The sequence below is a fragment of the Eleutherodactylus coqui genome, chromosome 9 (genome assembly GCF_035609145.1).
Source record: "Eleutherodactylus coqui strain aEleCoq1 chromosome 9, aEleCoq1.hap1, whole genome shotgun sequence".
Lineage (NCBI taxonomy): Eukaryota > Metazoa > Chordata > Amphibia > Anura > Eleutherodactylidae > Eleutherodactylus > Eleutherodactylus coqui.
Window position 1 is genome coordinate 103,979,608 of NC_089845.1, and position 19,332 is coordinate 103,998,939.

A 19,332-nucleotide genomic window follows, 5' to 3' on the forward strand; every position below is an offset into this window, starting at 1 on the left:
ATGGCACAATCAAAGGCAAAAATGGGAAGGAACTGAATGACCAACAGAGTATCAAGGATAGGTGGAGGGAATACTCAGAGGAACTATATGCCTGCAACCACATACCTGCACCATTGCATGAGATGGAGGCTGTGGACTTGGAGCCTCCATTATGGAGTCAGCAGTGTTTATGGCAATGAAACAACCAACCAAAAACAAAGCACCAGACATAGATAACATACCAGCAGAGCTATTGCTGCCAATACCAGTGAAAACCATCACAGTCCTGTGCCAGGCAGTATGGGCATCACAGTATGGGCACACAATGGTCACAGAACTGGAAAAGATGTCTTCCTCTCTCTACCAAAGAAAGGCGACTCCCAGAATTGTTCCAACTGCCAAACAAGAGCCCTCATTCCCCTTGCAGGCAAGATCCTTATCAAAATTATACAGGAAAGACTGAGATGAGTAGTTGAAGCGGCGCTCCCTGATGCGCAGGCAGGGTTCCATTCCAGTTAAGGACGCGGCACCCGCAACCGTATTGCAAACCTGTGCTGCATCGTGGAAAAGGTCGAGAATACCAAAAGCATATCTACATCAAGGCCTTTGACTGCATCGACCATGACAAGCTATGGCAGGTCCTGTAAGAGTTGGGTGTATTCACGCATCTAGTCAAGCTAATAAAATCACTTTATACCAAGCAAGAAGCCACTGAGAGAGCACAAAATGAGAAAGTGAAAAAAATGGGCCTCTACCTGAATTTAACCCCTTAGTGACGGAGCTTGTTTGCTTTTTTTTCATTTTTGTCTTACCCTCCTCCCTTTTAAAAAATCGTGACTTCTTTATTTATCCATCGACGTCACTGTATGAGGGCTTGTTTTTTTCGGGGTGAGTTGTATTTTTTAATGGTGCTATTTATTGTAAAAATTCTAAGAGGAGTAAAATGAAAAAAAAAACGACATTCCGCCATCTTTCGGTGCATTCTGTTTCTACGGCGCATAAACTGCAACAAAAATGACATGATAACTTTATTCCATGGGTCAGTATGATTACTATGATACCAAACGTATATAGTTTTTTTTTTTGTTGTTGTTGTACTGCTTGTATTTTTTTTAAAGATATTTAATTTTTTAAAATTATTTTCTGTCTCCATTTTCTGCGCGCAATAACTTTTTTTTATTTTTCAGTCGACATTAGTTGTGTAAGGGCTGATTTTGTGTGGTACGTTCTGTTACCGCTGGTACCATTTTTGAATGCAGCCGATTTTTTTTGATCGCTTTTTATTACATTTTTTCTTGGAGATAGAGTGACCAAAAAGCGCATTTCTGGCATTCTTTATTTTTTTTTTCCGGATGACGTTCACCGTGTGGGGTAAAAAATTGCATTACTTTGATAGATCAGAGTTTTACGGACCCAGCGATACCAAATACGTATTTTTGCTTGATTATTTAGATTCTTTTATTGTAAATATGTCAAAAGGTTTTTTTTTTTTGTTTTTTTTTAAACTCTTATTACTACTTTTTTTTTTAATAATTAGTAAAGCTTTATTGTTTTTATTTTTACACCTTCTTTTAGTCCCCAGGAGGGACCACAACCAGCGATTCTTTGATCACTTTTGCAGTATGATGTAATGCCATAGCATTACATCATACTGCATTCTGACAGGCAGCCTACCAAGCCACCGCACTGGGAGGGCTTGATGGTCTGTCTGCCAAGACAGCTATGGGGCCTTTCAGAAGGCCCCCGGCTGCCATGACACCTGCACCGCTCCCCCGATCTCACCATGGGGGGTTCGTATGGGACCCCTGAACATTGGCTGGGGGATTTAAATGTTGCTGTCAGAATTAACAGCGGCATTTAAAGGGTTAATGGCCGCGCGGCTGATTGCAACTATTGCCCGCAGGTGTCAGCTGTAATAAACAGCTGACGCCCGCGCTGTATGGAGGGAGATAGTGGAGCTCCCTCTATACACGTCCTGCGATGGAAGGACTTAAAAACACTATTAGGCCGTCACTAAGGAGTTAAAGAAGACTAAAATTATGACAACTGCAAAAAATGACCAAATTCAGATCAAGATCGACAATGAGGCCGTATAAAGCGTGCGAGACTTCATCTTCCTTGGCTCAAAAACTGACCAGGCTGGAGAATCTGTGCCAGAGATAAAACGTAGGATAGCATTGGGGCGAAGCGCGATACTAAACATGGCCAAAATCTAGAAAAGTAGGGATAGCAACTAAACGCAGGATAGTGCAAACTATCGTGTTCCCCACAGCCATGTATGGGTGGGAAAGCTAGACTGTGAAAAAAGCTGATAGCACTGACACCTTTGAGCTGTGGTGAAAGCTGCTGTGTATACCCTGGGCGGCGGGAGTAACAAACAGAGAAGTCCTGAATCGTATAAGACCTGATATATCACTGGGGGGTAAGATGGCCTCATGGATTTTGGCCATGTAATGCGAGCAGAGTCGCTAGAAAAATCTATAATGCTTGGACAGATCAGTGGCAAAAGAACACCCGGCCACCAAAGGACACGATGGCTGATACTGTCAGAGCCGATACTGGCATGGATATCACACAACTGAAACAAGCAGTGCAAAACCAAAAAACATGGAGGGAACCTTTAGGGTCACCAAAGGTCGTGAAAGACTAAATGGCTAACAACAATAACAACATTGCTGTTAAAGCTGTATTTACTTACGTTGTACTGTACATCGCTGTGGGATTTCGACTTGCCCTAGGAATACCTGTTCCGATTTCTTCCAGCACCCATATGAGGTTAAAAACTTTTATTATAGCATCCTTATAAACCTCCTCATAGAAGCGGATGGGAAATAAAAGGAAATGATTTTTATGTGTTTCAAGCCTCACAAACCAGGCTCATTCCCATTATTAGGAAATGCCCAGTTTGTGAGGCTTCATGAGTGCTGGAAGAAGTCTTGTGTTCTGGAATTGGATCCATCTGTGGCTGAAGTGGCTTTCTTCCCTGCATCATGCTACTTAGATCCCAGGATAATGTCCAGTGTGGGTGAGCTGGTTTCACTTTTTCTAGGGATACCTGTATATGATCTGGAAGTGAATCCAGCTAGTAGCCCGTTGCGGTAGTAAACCCGGTATATGGGTTCAGCTTTGTGAGGAAACTCCTACTGTTACTAAGAACCAAGTTTGAGTCCAAAACGTGTCACAATACATGTGTTCTTTTTCCAGTTTGTGATTTTTTTTCTTCTGTCTTTTAATGGGGATTAAAGGTGTTATCTGGGCTCTTTTTGACCAATGACCTATCCTCTGGATAGGTCATCAGTAGTTGATAGATGGAGGTTCACTGCTCAGGACCCCCGTCCTTCAGCTAATCACCTGGCCCGCTGTCCAGTGCAGCAGGCTGGATGTTGTCATCGGCCGACTGGGTGACAAGTGCAGGCGGCGTCTACAATCCCATTGAACTCCATGGGAGAACCGCGCTGCTGCGCTATTTCCTGCTCAGGACAAGATGTCCCGTTGCAGGAACAGGAAGTGCAGTAGCAGCATAGCTTTCCCATTGATTTCAATGGGACTGAAGCCTGTACCCACACTTCCTCTTCTGTCTGCTGATGACAACGTCTGGCCTGACAATCAGCTGATGGACGGGGGTCCCGAGCGATGGACCTCTAGCCATCAACTACTGATGACCAATCCAGCGGTCGCAACGAGCCCAGCAAACCTCTTTAAAATAAAGCTGCTATGTAGTCTGCCCTTGGGCTAAACTGATGATCTCATATTCCATGTCTTTACATGAAACCATTAATCCTCTGTAACCACATGTTGCCAAATGACACTTTTGTTGCAATTGGCAAGATCTAGGACTGCCTTTCAAATCTTAAGGCCACTCTCACAAAGGACCTGTTTCAAACGCCTCGCTGAGCGCTGTAAAACGCCTCCATTGATTTCAATGGGGCTTCTCAGATAGCGATTTTTGAACGTTGTCCGCTCTATTTTAGTGCATTTCAGCATTTTTTGGGATGGATTCCTACGTGCGGATCCGTGGCAGAAATATGTACCTTAGCGGCTGATTTCTGCCACAGCTTTAGAGCTAGAATCTGCATATAAAAATCTGTGGATTCCGTTGTGTGAACATCCCCTTAAAGTGGCAGCCAATGACGAAAACAATTTTCCTGTTATCGACCCCTTACTGATTATCTGATCATCGGGAAGGTTCAACTGCAGATTTCCTTACTAAACTGTGCAGCTACTGTATTTTCCGCTCTTGGTGGGGGTGGGCTGCCAAGCAAGGGGCCCCCTTTATGCCATCCATAAGCCCTACCTAATGGCACGTAAGTACTGAGGTTTTCCTTAACAGAAAACCTTTTTAATTAAGTCAGAAGGACGCCCTAGTGATTAATTACAATGGTAAACTTCTCTACTAGATCTTCCCTTCATGCTCTGTTGTTTCTGATTCTAAGATGTTGGGCATTTAAATGTATCAGGGGTCTTCGGGGTCCCAGGTGACGGTCATTATTTTTCCTTCATTTCCTCCAAGACAACAGCCTTGTTTCTTTCTTTTGTGCCCCACTTAGTTCCACATTGAAGGTTCATCACAAAAAGCATGCACAAAACATCAATGCAAATGACCTCCTCCTGTTGTTTTATAAGAAATCAGCAGGAACGTGTCTGCCAGAATCGCTCTTCATCCTTCAAGTATGAAACCAGTCCGCTTGTTTGAAAAGCCTGCCTGGCTTCGGAGCAAGTAGAGTGAATGCAGTCCACGGCGCTTGTGATCTACAATTTGCTGAAGGGTTGCAACATCTGCTTTGATGCGTTCCGTCAGCATGCATGCAAGGTGTCTGATAAACGGGGAACTAAACACTAACTGCTTAGCAATGAGCACTTCAGTCAATCAGAGCCTAACCAAGGGGAAATGCTTTCTTTATCATATGGAGCAAACAACTCTTGGCTTTCCAGCAATGTCTTATGATTTACAGTTTACTTTATCTACTTCGATTTCTTTTTTTCTTTTCACATGTTAGCATTGTACCTTTTAGTCACAAGTGGAGAACACATGTCAAGGTTGTTCTCTGCCTAACCAAGCGGAGGTGATTTGATTTAACAGCTTGACTGCCGGGTCGGGGAACCAGTTGTGTGTTTTCAGTCATCTTTCCCAATTCTGTATTGTGCACGATGCTGCATTAATGTAATAAAACGTCTTCACCTTTTTCTAAGCATTCCATTGTGTTACTGGGGGGCAGGAAGAAGACTTCTAATATTCGTGTTTTACCTGGCACCAAACTATTTCTAAGCTTCTATTCGCACAGTGCGACAAGAAATGCAGAATGACCACATCAGAATGTAGCCTTACAAGTCAAACATGAAAGGAGAGAGGCAGCGATTATTCGCTTTATTACTCTTGTCAATGCTCGGATGATTTCAAAGGGGTTTTCCAGGTAAAAATGGTTTCTGTGATTGTAAACCACAACTCTGGACGCAGCGTCGGTCACCGCAGATCACATGACTGCATCGGCAGTATATTGGTATCAGCCACCGGATTCCTACGTCACTTGGCCACACACCCCGGTGATCAACATATATCTCCTCCTCCCTTGCATGTCATCCTCCTTGCCATCTCCACGTGTCAGACGTGCCCACCAGGGGGAGGCATTTGGGCTGTACTAGGTTAACGGGGAGGAGAAGGAGTGGTCTGTGCTTTTGGTAGGAGGGGTTTCGGAAAGGTGTGTCCAGTGATCCACTCACTTTATTGGCCTAAAACTGAGAACTGAGTTCTGTGGTCACTTGACCGCCAGTGATGAAAATGGCAGAATGGCGAATCTTACGACGCAGTGCCCATCAGTGCCCAAGGCTGGTGTTTTAGGCTGTTGACACAAGTGTATATTCCGACCACATTTAAGCATCCGTAATACGGATGAGTCTCCTAGCTGTGGGTCGCCTGGCCTGAACTATGATGCTCAGAGTTTGGGTCAGGAGACCCACAGTTAGGCCAAGATGCTCATTTGTATTATGGTCACATAAATGTGACTGGGATACACCCATGTGTCACTGGCCTAAAAGCCATTTTCACCCAGAAAATACCATTTAAGAACTTGTTTAACATTGGAATAAAGGGTCTGCTTTTCCCCAGAAACCACTCTTGTTGATGAGATGTATTCAGTATTGAAGCTCAGTGCCATTCAAGTGAATGGGGTAAACTACAATACGAGACATAGCCCATATGCAAGGGTAACACTGTTTTGGGGGGGATGGAAAGAAGCCTTTTGTTAATGCAACCTCCACACCAAATCCAGAAAAAAACACAATTTAACACTCCTTGCGCCTTATACACAGTTGATGTGGGAAGCTGAGATCTAAGAGCTGTATGGTGCCTTCACTGTCCCTGTGCCTATAGAACGCCACATGGAAGGGTTCAGTCATCTTTTGGAGCGGAAATCGTTACGTGTATATGGGCCTTCAGTCAAAGCATCTAAAGTGCACAATAATTGTTACGTATAAACGCGAAGCCATCGTGTATCTTTTATTCACTTTTTGTTGTTTGCTCAGTTTTAGCCGGCATAAAAATCATCGCTAGTTCGCTAACTTCTCGTTCCGTCTAAACGCTTCCCGCTCAGTGTTCCATATAGAAGGTGCAGCACTGAGCGAGACGGGAACAATTCTCAGCGGTTATCCACCTGTCTAAAGATTCTGCATGAGCGCAAACAACTAGCTGTGACGTCACTCGCTTGTACGCTCGTTTAAACGAAGATCGTCCCGTGTAAGTGGGCCATAATTTGAGGTCCTGTACACATGTTGCAGATTTGGGAGTGGATTCCTTGCCAAAATCCTCATCGAATCCACTAGCAGTCCGTATCCAGTGTAAATAAATTGGGTATTTTATATTCTCCTGAATTAATCTGGTGGAGAAAAGAGAATTCTGCAAGAAGAATAAAAATGTTGTTTAGGAAATTGACCGTTTACCATTTCAGGGCCAACTTAAAGGGGTTGTCCCGCGCCGAAACGGGTTTTTTTTTCTTTTCAATAGCCCCCCCGTTCGGCGCGGGACAAACCCGATGCAGGGGTTAAAAAAGAAAACCAGATAGTGCTTACCTGAATCCCCGCGCTCCGGTGACTTCTTACTTACCTTGTGAAGATGGCTGCCGGGATCTTCACCCTCGGTGGACCGCAGGGCTTCTGTGCGGTCCATTGCTGATTCCAGCCTCCTGATTGGCTGGAATCGGCACGTGACGGGGCGGAGCTACGAGGAGCCGCTCTCCGGCACAAGCGGCCCCATTCAGAAAAGAAGAAGACCGGACTGCGCAAGCGCGTCTAATCCGGCGATTAGACGCTGAAAATTAGACGGCACCATGGAGACGAGGACGCTAGCAACGGAACAGGTAAGTGAATAACTTCTGTATGGCTCATATTTAATGCACGATGTATATTACAAAGTGCATTAATATGGCCATACAGAAGTGTATACCCCCACTTTGTTTCGCGGGACAACCCCTTTAAGCACTCCACTAGGAAGGCTCTGGATCTATCCATATGATTTGTGAAGGCTGGCCGTTGTTTAGCGCTATCTTAGTTTTTTTTTTAAACTTATTTTTATTAGCATTTTCAATGGATACATGTGGCAGATGTTTTAAGAAAATCTATACAGAGTCTCGCATGATATACATTTCTTTTACAGTGATATTACATTGTTTAGGTACTGTCATATGCCTATTTCTCTCTGTAATCTTCCCAATTATTTTGCCTCCAACCCATGTATGATCCTTTCTTATTTCGGTAAAACTCTTTCTCCCAAATATGGTAACGTTATTAACATATTGAAACACACATTGAAATTCAATGCTAATATTAACCATCAACTATCTAATCTAATCCGCGAACTAAATCCCGGCGAGTACGTTCCTTTCAGATCAGTAACGATATGTTCAGTGATCCCAGACTGTTCAAATCCTTTTGACTGTAGTACCATGTTGTGTTAGCAAATTGCGTCATACATTCTTTGATTTCGCTGGGGTTAAGACATTTTTCTATAAATTCCCTCCATTTTTTGAAGAATTTTGAGGTTTGGGATTCCAATCTCCGTTCTATCTCACTTTTTTCCATTTTTAAGAGCTGTTTTAGCTGGTGTATCACCTCTTCTATCCCTGGGGGTTTGGCTTGTAGCCAGTTATTTAGAAGGCACCCTTTACTAATTAGAAGTATGGTATGGGTCATTGTGGTTTTTCTAGCCTGTTCTGGCAGTTGGTGGAGTACGAATGTCTGTGGTGATAGCTGCAGGAATTGGCCTCCAATGTCTTGTATTATTTTTTGGGTCCCCACCCAAAATGATTTGATTTTAGGGCAGTGCCAAATACTGTGTAAAAAATCTGAGTTGGGTAATGCGCATTTTGGGCATGCTTGTAGTCTTGCTGGACCATTTGGGTTCTGAGGTATGTTGAACCCATAAATGGCTCTGTGGATTATCTTAAAATATGTTTCCCGCCATCTTTCGTTTGATACCGCCCTTCTCACAGAGTTCCAGCTCTTGATTATACCCTCAGATATCTCTGGATCCTGTAGGTCACTTATCCATCTTTTAAACAAGTTCGAGCCATTCTCTTTCACCCATGCTTCCCTGAACTTAGTATATAATACTGAAATTGATTGTTTATAGGTACAGTTTTGGATTAGGATATCTATAGAGTTGAGTATTGCCTCTTTTGAAACGTCAGTTAGCCTATTCCGTAGGAAGTTTCTCGTTTGTGCATATGGGAGAAAATAAGTTGTAGGTAGGTTATATTTTTCACCCAATTCCTTGAAGCTCATATAACTAGGAGTTTCTGGGTGTATAAGATGTTGGACCTTTAAAATGCCCCTCTGCTGCCAAACTTTAAACATTTTGTTTTCTCGCCCTTCTTTGAATTCAGGATGGTTCCATAGGTCCATATGTTTGGATATTTTGAATGGTAAGGCGTACATCTTACGGGCTATCTTCCATGCTGCTATGGTATCTCTAGCCATGATCGAATGTTTACTCTCTTTAGGAAGGTTGGAGAAGCTTGTATGCAAGAGGGCATTTAGGCTCCATGGGCTGAGTAGTTCCGTCTCCAGATCGATATTGGAGAAATTATTAGATCCCCTTATCCAATCTATAGAGTGTCTCATGAGGCTGGCTACGTTGTACATGCGGATATCTGGGAAGTTTAAGCCATCTTCACCCTTAGGAAGCATCAGTTTTTTTAGGGCGATAGCGGGCGTTTCCTTGACCATATAAAGGATGTGAGTGCTGTGTATAGTTTTCCTAAATCCCGTCTTTGTAGTAGAAGGGAGATTGTCTGTAGTGGGTATAGCAGCCTTGGGAAACTAACCATTTTAATTAGATGGCATCTGCTCAAGAATGAAAGTGGCAGGTTACTCCATGTATTCAGTTCTTTAATTATCTTCTGTATTAGTGGGGGGTAGTTTAGTGAATAGAGGGATTCTGGTCTTTTACCTATGTGTATTCCCAAGTATTTAATGCTGTTTTTTTGCTATATTTACTGGGTAATTTTTGAGGGCTGTGTCTGCCAGTCCCCCTCTAGGAGAGATATCTAGCAGGTCACATTTAGTAGTATTAACTTTAAAACCCGAATTCCCCCCCCCCCCCCCCCAAGGCTCTTAATAAATCAAAAACCCGAGGTAAATCAGTAAGTGGTCGGCCCAGCGCTATCAGGATGTCGTCGGCAAATAGCATAGTCTTAACTGCCTTACCCCGAATCTTAATACCTCCAATCTCTGTAGTGCTCTCTAGGAGTCTTGCCAAGGGTTCTATTGCTAAATTGAATAGGAGCGGCGATAACGGGCAGCCCTGCCTGGTACCCTTTTGTAGAGGAAACCTGGGAGAGAGAAAACCTGGTGTGTAGATTTGTGCTTGTGGGGTGGAATACAAGTTCCACAAATAGGAGCAGAAGGGGCCTTGAAAGCCTATTTTGTCCATTACTGTTTTTAGCCATGGCCACAAGACATTATCGAAGGTCTTCTCCGCGTCTATTGCGAGAAGGGCCGGAGAAGGGTGGGATAAAGGATGTAATTTAATGTTATCTAATGTTGTCAGAATTTTCCGTATGTTCATAATGGCCGATCGTCCTTTTGTAAAACCTGCTTGCAATGGGGAAATTAATTTGGGCATAATATTGGCTAGGCGGGTGGCCATAATTTTTGCCATCAGCTTTAGCTCTGTGTTGATTAAAGGGGTTGTCCCGCGAAACAAAGTTGGGGTATACACTTCTGTATGGCCATATTAATGCACTTTGTAATGTACATCGTGCATTAAATATGAGCCATACAGAAGTTATTCACTTACCTGCTCCGTTGCTAGCGTCCTCGTCTCCATGGTGCCGTCTAATTTTCAGCGTCCAATCGCCCGATTAGACGCGCTTGCGCAGTCCGGTCTTCTCCCTTCTGAATGGAGCCGCTCGTGCCAGAGAGCTGCTCCTCGTAGCTCCGCCCCGTCACGTGTGCCGATTCCAGCCAATCAGGAGGCTGGAATCGGCAATGGACCGCACAGAAGACCTGCGGTCCACCGAAGGTGAAGATCCCGGCGGCCATCTTCGCAAGGTAAGTAAGAAGTCACCGGAGCGTGGGGATTCGGGTAAGTACTATCCGTTTTTTTTTTTTTTAAACCCCTGCATCGGGTTTGTCTCGCGCCGAACGGGGGGGCTATAGAAAAAAAAAACAACCCGTTTCGGCACGGGACAACCCCTTTAACCCCTTAATGACATGGCCTATTTTGGCGTTGAGGACCAAGCGATTTTTTGGTATTTTTCCATCTCCATTTTTCAAAAGCCATAACTTTTTTATTTTTCCGTCGACGCGGCCGTATAAGGGCTCGTTTTTTGCGTGGCGATCTGTAGTTTTTATCGGTGCCACTTTTGGGTATATAGACAATATCGTAAATTTTTTATTTTTTTTTTTAATGATAACAGGGAGAGAAAACGCATCAATTCTGCCATAGATTTTTTTTTTTTTTTTTTACAGCGTTAATCATGCAGCATAAATGACACACTAAATTTTTTCTGCGGGTCGGTACGGTAACAACGATACCAAAATTGTTATATTTTTTTTAGGTTTTTACACTTTTTTGCAATAAAACCCCCTTTTTTTGGAAATCTTTTTTTTTTCTCTATAGCTGCATTCAAAGTCATGTAACTTTTTTATTTTTCTATGTACGGAGCTCTATGAGGGCTTATTTTTTGCGAGACGAGCTGTAGTTTTTATTGGTACCATTTTGGGAAATGTACGGCTTTTTTGATCACTTTTATTGCATTTTTTGTGAGGCAAAATGCTAAAAATTAGCATTTTGCCTCTGTTTTTTAGCGTTTTTTTTTACGCTTTTTGTCGTACAAAATAGAAAGCGTGTTCAACTTTTTGTACACGTCGTTACGGACGCGTCAATACCAAATATGTGGGGTTTTAGTTTTTTTTTCCCTTTTTTTATGCTAATATTAGAAAAAGCATAAAAAAAGGGGTTTTTTACATTTTTTTTTTACATTTTTCTTTTTTTTACACTTTTCTTTTCTTTTTTTTACACTATTTGAGTCCCTCTGAGGGACTTGCAGCACTATGCCTATGATCGCTGTCATAAGGCATGGCAAAGCTACTGCTCTGCCATGCCTTATCGCTTGTACAGCGATTATAGGCACAGGCAATACAGGACGCCGGTGTCTGGCGTCCTGTTGCCATGGTGACAGGCCGGGCTCTCGCGATAACATCGCGAGTTCCGGCCGGAGACACACAGGGATCGCGATCCCTCTGTGAACTCTTTCCCTGCCGCGATCTACTTAGATCGCGGCAGGGAAGGGGTTAACAGCGGCGGGCGCATCTCCGATGCCCCCCCGCTGTTGGAGCGGGACGCCGGCTGTGACTGACAGCCGGCTCCCGCTGCGGGATAGCGCGGGATCTTATGTGATCCCGCGCTATCTCCAGGACGTACCAGGTACGTCATGTTGCGGGAAGTACCAGGCTGCCATGACGTACCAGGTACGTCCAGGAGCGGGAAGGGGTTAAGGATATCGGTCTGTAAGATTTTGTTTCCATAGGGTCTTTTCCAGGTTTGGGCAGTAGTTTGATATGGGCTGTATTCATTTCAGCTGGGATGGGGCTGTCTTTCATGTACCCATTAAAGAGAGTTTCAAGTAAGGGGACAGTCTGGTCTTTTAGTGTCTTAAAGAATTCACCCGTGTAACCATCTGGTCCAGGGGCCTTGTTGTTACCCAGACTTGCTATACACTCTTTAATCTCTGTTTGGGATATGGGGGAGTTTAATTCCTCCCTTTTGGTCTTCGGTCAGTGAGGGCCAGGTTATATTTGAGAACATGTCATGACTCAATTCTGTGTCTATCTGGGCATGGGAGTAGAGTTTTGAGTAGAAGTTAAAGAATAAACGGTTTATTTCATGTGGGTGGGTTTGTACTTTTCCAGAAGTGTCTTTTAAGCCCATTATAATTGATCTATTAAGGGGTCCTCTTGCTAAGTTAGCCATTAGTTTCCCTGCCTTATTTCCATAGTTAAACAGTTTTGCTTCGTTTCGTGAGTGTAGTAACATTTCCCTTTAATGGAGCCATGTTTCATACGATTCTTTTGCTGTCTTCCATTTTTGTTTGTTATGGTCATTTGGGTTGTTTTGGAATTGTGTGTATGACTCACGTAGCTGTTTACTATATTGGCTTATTTTATCTTTGATATATTTTTTTAAGGGATCTCTCGTAGGCTATTATTTTGCCTCGTATTACCGCTTTGGCAGCGTCCCACAGCAACTGGGGGTTATTCGAGTGTATTTCATTGTCTGACATGTATTCTAGCCACCACCCCTTTAACCAGGCACAAAAAGTTTCGTCTTCCACCAGATATGTTGGGAATCTCCATATATAGTCGGTACCCCTCGGTAGTTTCTCGCTCAAGGACCATATCACTGGAGCATGGTCAGAGATTATCATATCGCCTATAGATATATTAAGTGTTCTTGGTATCAAAAAGGGTGTTACCAGCATATAGTCTATCCTGGACCATGATGTGTGTGCATGCGAAAAATGTGTAAATTCCCGTCCCTCTGGATTAAGTTCCCTCCAGACGTCTTCGAGTTTAGAGGCATACATAAAGTTTTGAAAATTGGAATCTTGGTATCTAGGGCTGCTTCCCGTAGTACCTTGATTACGTCGATCTTCCGTCGCTTTGATGACTGCGTTGAAGTCTCCGCACACCACTTTATGGGTCTCCATGTCCGTGAGTAATTTGTCAGACAGTTCTTTTAAGAACTGTTTGTTGTCCGAGTTAGGGCCATATATATTATAGATGCTGACATTTTCTGATCCTATTTTTATATGTAGATTTATAATCCTTCCCTCAGTGTCGTGCCACTGGTCTTGTACTTCGAGATTCAGACCATTTCTAATGAGAATTAATACCCCTGCTTTTGAGTGTATTGATGGTGACCCATATACTTCCCCTACCCAGAAACGTCGCATACGGAAAAAGTCATCTTTAGTAAGGTGGGTTTCTTGAAGCAGTGCTATGTCAGCTTTCAGTCCTTTGAGATGTCGGAGAACAGCTGTTCGTTTATGGGGTGATCTAAGGCCTTTAACGTTCCAAGATATAATTTGCATCACCTAATGCTATATAGTTATAATCTGGAGTCAAGAGGTCTGGACGCAACAGGTTAAGCCCGCGGATATCACAACTAAAACTTTAAACTTTAAACTCGAACCTTTCCCCTGCACCTGGTGTCTTTTTTCGGGTGCACCCAACAACTGTTGTTGGGATAACCTTTTGTCAGACACCAGGAGAGGAGGTAAAATGCTTTCTCCCTTAGGGTACGATATCAGCTTAAACCCTCAAGGAGAGTGCATAAATCGACTTCCCTCCATTCCACTTCGTGAGCAGCGCACGGGAGTAGGGTCCAAGTACAGTCGCAAGACTGCGGCTGTGTCAAGCTTTGCCGCTCCCTTAATCTCTTTGCTCCCTTGTGGATCTCGGTGTGGAATTAAATGGAGTAATCATCCATTTCAGTTGTTTACACAAAAAAATGTTTTTCTCCCCGCTCCAGCTAACTGTACTTTCTACTTTGAGAATCATAACATTGTAATTACAATTTTAGAACTGTTAAATGTTAAATGTTCTGTTTATATCAAGTGTCCTGAATTCTTTCTTCATTGCCCTGAGATGGCTCTCTTGTAGTGTCATGTACTCACGGCCAGAAGATCTCAGGAGGGAGAGGTGGCCCTTGCGGTGTCTATCTTAGTTTTTAGTAGAAATCTACTTGACTTCTAAGAATGTATAGGAGTAATATAGTAATGTCCCTGATGTATTATGAGTGACATGTATAGGAGAAGTCCGGGGAATCCGTAGGGGGCTTCTGTTTATTTCCCTGTTCCTAACACTTTGGAGCTTTCTATGCATTATTTCTCAGTTGACAAGACAAATTGTTTCTCTCCCCAGTCTCGAAGGAGTCTCTGTGAAGATGCCCTACTGAAAATCAAAGGCGTCATTAGCTTTACATTTCAAATGGCAGTACAAAGATGCGTTGTCCGTATCCGGTCTGACTTAAAAGCAGAGGTAGGATATTACACAATGCAGAATGTTTGGGAGCAGACATGGAGTCGCAGTGTTCTTTGTCCTCTAAACGCAGTGTTGTGCATTTGTGCTTAAGAGTTTCATTTTGTCCTCTTTGTCCATAGAACTTTTTGTCAGAACCATTGTGGAACATCCAGGTGGTCTCGGTTACACTTACAATGTTTTTTTGGACAGCAGTGGCTGCCTTCACAATGCTATTCTATGAAAACCATTTTCTATTAACCCTTTTCAATCTAATTTTTCTGCCACCCGCACACTCCCCAGTTCTTACTTATTTTGGGTGGGAAAGCATGTTGTGGATTCCTTGAAACTACTCAACAGAAATACATAAAATTGACCGGTCATGATGTTTTCATTAGCAATTTTTTTGAAAATTCAACATAAGTTATAAGTGTTTCACATCAGGAAGATCATTTGTAATAAACATGTAAATTTATGTGGATTGATATTACACACTTCTATAATAAGACTCTATTCATTTCTACTTTCTCTAATGATATCTGTCTGTCTGTCTGTCTGTCTATCTGTGTAATACAGTGCCATACAATGGCATTCTATAACCGCATACAATATGGATAGCATATGTTTTAACACTATGCAGGACAGCTCTCCGATGTCAGAGGCTGTTCTGCATACTGTAACATACATATGCAGAACAGCCTCCCACATCGGAGAGCTGTCCTGCATAGTGTTAGAAACATGTGTTGGACCTTGCCCGACAACGGAGCTATGCAAGGAAATCTGAATACACTTTTGTTGTTACCCTTGGGTACTTTCTCACCTCTATCTTAATAGGATACCCACTCCTAGGGAGAGTAGAAATGTCCTGACGTTTCTCTATTTCTAAATAGTTTGTCTAACCATCGATTGATGTAAACCCAGACCCTTAGCAATGCTTTTGTAGCCATATGTAGCCTCATGTAGCTCTATAGCATGTCTTCTGGAAGTTGTTTGCATCAAGGTATGGTTCACACTACCCAATATCTCTTGAAGAGCAGATTTTATAAGTAACCAGGCTTTTTGTTTAATGGGCAAATCACCAATCTCATCTGCTTAAGACTATATTTACATGGCCAATATTCTCGCACGAGTTTTGTGTGTTATGAGACACAGAAAAGTTGCACGAGAATAGACCCCATTGTTTGCAATGGGTGATTTTTCTTTCTCAGTGATGCTGCAAGACGAAAAAATCACAGCATGTCCTATTTTTGGGCAAGTCTCGGACGAGAATAGGATATGCAGATGTACGGTCACCCGCACAGAACACGAGCACGGTGTCCATGTTCGAGAATCTAGGGCTCGACTTTCTATCGGCCATGTATATACAGCCTGATTTAAATGCCTTTGCAAATTAAGTCTTGAAGAAGTCATTCATACAGAGGTTCACTTACTTTTTCTCCTGACACTGTCAGGGTTTACTCAATGTGATTCTACATGTGATTCTTCCCTTTTTTCCCCACTTCAGGCTTTGGCGACAGCGATAGCATCTACCAAAGTGATGAAAGCGCAGCAAGTAGTAAAGGGCGAAGCTGGAGAGGAGGTTGGTCACATTCTCACTGAGCTCTCTGCTTGTTTCAGGCTGTTTTAAAGCAGGACTTCAGGCAGTAATTTGTTTAGTTTATTGCCCAGATAATAAAAAAAGGTAAAATTAAGGCAAAATTTGCACACCGTATTGATGATCGTGCTGTCATTCTGCAGCACGTTGCTGTGCTTTTAAATGCATCTAAATCACTAAACTGGTGTTAAGTGCCCCGATAAATCTTCCCCATTGAGTTCTACCAACAATCTGACATTCTCAGTATGATACTCCATTACTGATATAATTAACATAACAGTACATTGGGTAATTACGTATGAAAATGGCTGCAGAAAAAAACTGTAGGAACCCCACAAATCACAAGATCCTGTGACCCCCTGTATGAATGGAGTAGTGGCTGAGCGAGCGTGCTGCTGCTTCACTCATCTCTGCAGGACTTCCGGAGATGGCTTACTGCTGTACTAGGCTCTCTAGCATAGTGTCAGAAACAAATGGGGCGACATCGCTCATGCTCAGATGCCACTCCATACAAACAGGGGGGCATGGCATCCCCGTTCTAATGAACTCTGAGGGTCCCTGTGGTCCCCCCCCCCCCCCCCTCCACCAGTCAGGCACTTATCCACTCTCATTTGTACAAGGGATAAGTTATATCTTGGAGCAACCCCGTTAAAGATGTATGTGTTATTTGAGGAGTTTGTATCCGGATCACAAGTTATCCTCTATCCACAGGGGATTGGCAGGGGCCTTACCACTGAGACCTCCAATGATCTCAAGAACTGGGGACCAGTGGCCAAGCATGCACGCTCAGTGCTCCATTCATGTCAGCAGCGATGATGAAAATACCTGGGCGCTTACTGTTCGTCTATCTCCTGCAGTCCCATTGAAAGTGAATGTTGCTCCATTCACTCTCCTATTCACTTCGGGCGGTGGGGGGGTTAGGTGTGTAGTAAGCCTGCAGTGAGGGGGACAGGGGGCACAGGACCCTCATTCTCGGGATCGGTGGTGGTCTTATTGGTGAGACCCACTGATCAGTTAGTTATTCCCGATCATGTAGATAAGGGAATATTTGTGATCCTAGTACAACCCCTTTAACATGGACTGAATAACATAGCAGTAAGTGCTTTAAGTTTTGCCAAGCCTTCTTGTGACTTCTTTCCTTTTATCTGAGACATACTGGTTGCTAGAGGAATGATGTGTTGGGTAAGGCTGCAGAGCCCTAGTAACCACACTGTCAGAGTGAAAGCTAAATTGGCATCATGCTGACATTAGAAAAGCAGGTTGGCGGCGGTCTAGCCAGGTCAGCCTAGTCTCACGTTATCGAATCTTGCCTCTAAATTGGGGAACCTCCCGAAATATCTCCTTTTCATTGGCTTAACAAGTATATTTCTGCTTTTCTATGATGATTGTAGAATGTGATTTGCATAACCTAATGATGTTCCTCTACTGTTCCTTTTAAGTTGTTGTTGCCATTTCAAGATACTCCTGTGGATGTGGAGCAGAACACAGATTTACCCGACTACCTACCTGAAGATGAAAGCCCTATGAAGGAGCAGGATAAAGCGGTGTCTCGTGTGGGGGCACACCAGGACGGTGGGAGCAGTTGGCTTAGCACTGCAGCAAACTTTTTATCAAGATCCTTCTACTGGTGACCTGGGCTTGGGGACTAAAGACAGTTTGAAGAAAGATTTCAATCATCCCAGTGAAGTGCAATTTGCAATAAAATACTACACACACAAAAAGTTGTAAATCGCTCAACTTACTGCTGTGTTTTCCATGTACAATAGCCGAGCTCGTAAAGCAGCATGGCGGACAAAAGTCACCGAGCGTGTTGCTTCATTTATTGCGTGTTGCCTCACTTTGTAAATGGGTCCACCCTTTGCTATTACACTGTCATGTTATAAGCCAAATAATTGTGATAGTGAACACTCTGATATTCAGCCTTAAGGTCACTGGTGTGTTGTGATACACAGGAAGCGTCTCTCCACCTCAATACTCAGGACCGTCAGTTCTCATTCGGATTAGATATTAGTGCATGAACGCCTTTTTAAGAAACGGTTTCTTTCTCTTGCCTTATTTTATGGAAGGATTTGTTTCTGTGACACGGGCTACTGTCAGCAGCAACACAACCTCGGTTTTTCCTTGTTTTTCCCCATTTTCACACAAATAGTGAAAGTTTTCCAAATCTGAAAGAGTTTATGCCTTCTTTATGAAAGAGAATTTAAGTTATGTGCAGGTCCAAACTATTAGTGGAGCAACAAGCCTATAGATATAGTAAACTCTACATAGTCTCTTCAAAAAGTCAACTTTAGTCCTGCCTGGGTATTTATGATAGAACCATATTAAAGGGAACCTGTAAGCACCAACCATAAACTAAGTTATGGCGCTTATAGTTTAGCTGAGGGTCTGCGGAGCGGGGTCTCATCTTCACCCACTGCCTCGTTCTTGCAGTGTCCTCCGGTAAAGTCGGCACGCCAGCAGCTTGGCGCTTTCTGTGCGCATGCATCTCTTCTGTATGGGAGGGGCGTGCACAGAAAGAATCAAGCTGCTAACGCCTACTGGGGACACCGCAGGAACGAGGGAGCTGGCGAGTATGAAACACAGCTCCCCAAACTCTGTCAGCTAAACTAGAAGCACCATGGCGCTTATAGTTGCTGAAAGGTTCCCTTTAAGAGCTTATGATTACTGTATGAACAAGGCATATGCAATGTATCAACCACGAATAGAAATAATCTAAAACGGGCTGTCTGATGGTCTGGTGTAATAACCAAGATCCACTATTGATATAAAAATGCACATATATAATATATTTGTGTACTAGATCTGCTGCCTGCTATATATACCATGGTGCCATTTTTTTAGAGACCCTATATAAGAAGTATGGCTGTTTTTCATTCCTTGTCTGATGGTGGTGATTTTATATTTGCAAATGTTTGTAATGACAGGATGGGATGAAATGTGTGTTTTAGATGTCCAATTAAAACGCCGTGATGGCTTCATTCATTTTCTTTCCCTGTTCTGATGGACCAGGAATTAGTTGCACAGTTGGGAGCATATATTATGCGGATTCTCTCTTTGGAAAGACACTGCTGTTCCTATAAAAAAGGGTTTTGGAGAAGAGATTTCAGCTGCGTTTTACGGATGTGCGTCCCGGCCTGACCGTGGGTCTGCTGACTCGAACTCCTGGGCATCATAGGCAATATATCATGCTTGTGTAATCATATAAAAGTAGCTTTATTCCGTCTCAGCATTCAATGTTTCGACCC

General features: G+C 43.2%; 1 protein-coding gene across 1 annotated transcript in view; it reads left to right on the forward strand.

The window, feature by feature from the left end:
- ARMC1 (armadillo repeat containing 1) overlaps window positions 1-19,069 on the forward strand; it is a 50,262-nt gene extending 31,193 nt beyond the window's left edge. The window contains exons 5-7 of the mRNA XM_066578276.1: window positions 14,398-14,514; window positions 15,998-16,072; window positions 17,527-19,069. Coding sequence (XP_066434373.1) covers window positions 14,398-14,514; window positions 15,998-16,072; window positions 17,527-17,718 — 384 coding nt within the window. The 3' untranslated portion in view covers window positions 17,719-19,069. The remainder of the gene's footprint in view (window positions 1-14,397; window positions 14,515-15,997; window positions 16,073-17,526) is intronic.
- Window positions 19,070-19,332: the final 263 nt, after the last annotated feature.